This window comes from Chinchilla lanigera, unplaced genomic scaffold, assembly GCF_000276665.1.
Source record: "Chinchilla lanigera isolate Chin_1 unplaced genomic scaffold, ChiLan1.0 scaffold00063, whole genome shotgun sequence".
Taxonomy (NCBI): domain Eukaryota; kingdom Metazoa; phylum Chordata; class Mammalia; order Rodentia; family Chinchillidae; genus Chinchilla; species Chinchilla lanigera.
This window is the reverse complement of record NW_004955464.1, coordinates 7,786,460-7,789,507: the sequence shown is the minus strand read 5'-3', so window position 1 is coordinate 7,789,507 and position 3,048 is coordinate 7,786,460. Positions and strand designations below refer to the sequence as shown.

Below are 3,048 nucleotides of genomic sequence, written 5' to 3'. Positions count from 1 at the left end.
CGCTGGGCTTGAGAACATGAGGTTCTGTCACCAGACACAGAGGTCTAAAGGTGTACTTCTGTGAGGTGACGATTGCTCTCTCTCTCTCTCTCTCTCTCTCTCTCTCTCTATATATATATATATATATATATATATATATGCACTCATACACACACATACACATATATACATATTTGTAAGTGAAAAGGATAGAAAAAATAGAATAAAAGTCTGAATTGCTAACTGTCTTTTTACACCACTCCCAAATACACACTGAGCTATCTGAAGGCAGGCAGGGATCCTGGCCATCATTACTGGTCCTCAAATGCTCTGCCATCTTCTAGCATACAACTAAAGTAAACTTATTTATTATTTTATTTTATTTTCCTTTATTTTGTTTTTGAGACAGGGTCTCACTATGCAGTTCAGGCTGGCTTTGAACTCACTATGTAGCCCTGCCTGACCTCAAACTCACAGTGATCTTCCTGCCTCAGCCTCCCAGTTGCTGGAATTATAGGTGTGCACCAGCATGCCCAGTGGGTGCTGAGGATGAGACCCAGCCCCTTTTACTTTTTTGAGACAGGGTTTTACTAAATCACTAAACTACCCAGGCTGGGATCAAACTTGTGATCTTCCCGCTTTAGCTTTTCAGAGTACTAGGATTACAGGTATGTGCCACCACACCTGGTTTTCTTTCTAGTTTATTTTTTCAGACAGGGTCTTGCTGTGTAATTCAGGCTGATGTTGAACTCAATATGTAGCCCAGGCTGGCCTTGAACTCTTGGTGATCCTCCTGCCTCAGCCTTACAAGTGCTGGGATTATAGGCTTGCACTGAAGCACCCAGCCTTTTAGTTTTGAAAACACCAGGTCTTTTCTTTCTTTCTTTCTTTCTTTTTTTTTTTTTGGTCTTTTTTGAGACAGGGTCTCAGTGTGCAGTTCAGGCTGTCCTTGAGCTCATTTTATAGCTCAGGCTGGTCTCGAATTTACAACGATCCTCCTGCCTCAGCCTCCTGAGTGCTGGGATTACAGGTATGCACCACCCAGGAGTTTTCTTGAGAAGGTCTCACTGTGTAGTTCAGGCTGGCATCAAAAAAGCTAAAATCAAACCTGTAATTCTCCTGCCTCAGCCTCCCAGAATGCTGAGGTTACAGATGTGTACCACCTGGTTCTACTTCAGAGCCTTATGATAGTGTTAAGTACCTGGGGGGAAAACAAACAAACTTCAAAACCCGGCATGATAACACACACCTATAATCCCAGCATTTGGGAGGCTGAGGCAAAAGGATCGCCATGAGTTTGAGGCCAGCCTTGGATGACGGAGGGAGACTTTGTATCAAAAAAAAAAAAAAATTGTACAGCAAAAAGATTACATTTAACACGGAATTTCAGAGCTTTTTTTTGGTGTGGGGGGGAGCAGTGCTAGAGGTTGAACCCAGGGTCTTGCACGTGCCAGGCAAATAGGTAAGGGGTTTGCCACTGAGCCACATGCCAGCCCTAAGATTTTTGTCTTTTTGTAGAATTGGTGTCTCCAAAGTAAAGGTTCTTAGACCCAGACTGATTTAACGCAGTACAAACTTGAAGACCCCTTTCTGATCCTTACTCAAATGAACTACTTTCTTCTGAGTTCTTTAAAAAGCTCAGAAGCACTCAACCTGTTTGTCTTCCTAGCCTGTCTCTGGGCTCCAGGAGGAAGAAGCTAGGTCCTCCCTAGTGCCTAGCATAGAGCTTCGTATTTTAAAAAAAAAAAAATCAGCAAATGGTGAATAAAAGAAAAGGGGTCATGGGGCTGGGGATTTAGCTCAGCGGCACAGCGCCTGCCTGGCAAGCGCAAAGTCATGAGTTCGATTCCGGTACCGGAAAAAAAACAAAAAACCAAAAAAAAAAAAAAAAAAGGAGAAAAGGGGTCACGGTCACGTCTTGCCTTCTGGCTGAATGAATGACTCTGAGGAGCACACCCATCTTCCATGCTTCCTTCCTTTGCTTGGGTTGCTGGAGCTGTTCACTGAACCAAGAAGACAACCTGAGCCAAGGTGCCAGGCGTCACACAGAAGCCTGCCGGATGATTCCGCTTGATCAGGCTGAGGCAGGAAAAAGCTGGGGTCTGAGAGCAGAGGGGAGGTGGCAGACACACACTGGAAGGTTAGAAAAATGAAACTAAACCTGGGAAGGACATGAGAACAATGACTAGCCTGATGAAAGGTAGAAGGTCGGAATGGGGAGAAGAGGTTTCTTCAGAAACCGAACATGGGGACAGGCTCCATGAGAAGCATCCGTCTTTGTGGTAACCAAAAGCACTGTGCGCAGCCTGGGGTTTCGAGTTTGTGGAGGAGACAGTCCTGCTAGGAGACTGGAGAGGTAGTCAGACTTGGAAACCATCTGAAGATTGTGTTAAGGACAGTACCGGAAAGCCGTTGGAGCTTTTTTGTTTGTTTGTTTGTTTTTGCCTTTTTGAGAAAGGGTTTTACTTTGCAGTTCAGGCTGGCCTTGAATTCACTTTGTGTAGCCCGGGTGGGCCTCGAACTCACAAGAATCCTCCCGCCTCAGCCTCCCGAGTGCTGGGATTACAGGCGTGCACCACCACGCCCAGCTTGTTGTAGGTTTTAAAGCGACCAGATTTACATTTTAAAGATAATTCATCAGCTGTGCTAATAGTGGGTCGGATGGGGGCAATGCGAACGCAGGGAGATTCGCTGAGGGTCTATAGCAGAAGGCTTGTTGAGACGGGACAGTGGATTATCCTTGTAGGATAGGAAAGGGGTGACTGGAGAGATACGTAGGGTTCATCAACGAGCTTGGACTTTATTCTGAAGGGATAAAAGGGGAAGGCGGGTAATATTTTAACCGTGGGATTGATCCATTCGGATATGGATTTATAAACAGCGCCCCTGGCAGAAGGCGGCAAGGCTGTCGGAATAGTGCACAGCAGAGGCGAGGCTTAGACGGTGAACTGGTTGGCACAGCCTTCGCGGGGAAGCGGAGGAGCCCGCGGAGAGGCTTCGAGTCGGGTACGAAGCGGCACCGCCGGACGCAGAAGCGGGCGCCGCCGCAGACCCGCGCGCCGCGGCCGG

At 46.9% G+C, this 3,048-nt stretch overlaps 1 protein-coding gene across 1 annotated transcript in view; it reads left to right on the top strand.

The window, feature by feature from the left end:
* The first annotated feature begins 2,160 nt into the window (after positions 1-2,160).
* The window catches only part of Rnf11 (ring finger protein 11), a 41,513-nt gene continuing 40,625 nt past the window's right edge, over positions 2,161-3,048 (top strand). Inside the window, exons 1-2 of the mRNA XM_005398777.2 lie at positions 2,161-2,261; positions 2,861-3,017. Coding sequence (XP_005398834.1) covers positions 2,161-2,261; positions 2,861-3,017 — 258 coding nt within the window. The remainder of the gene's footprint in view (positions 2,262-2,860; positions 3,018-3,048) is intronic.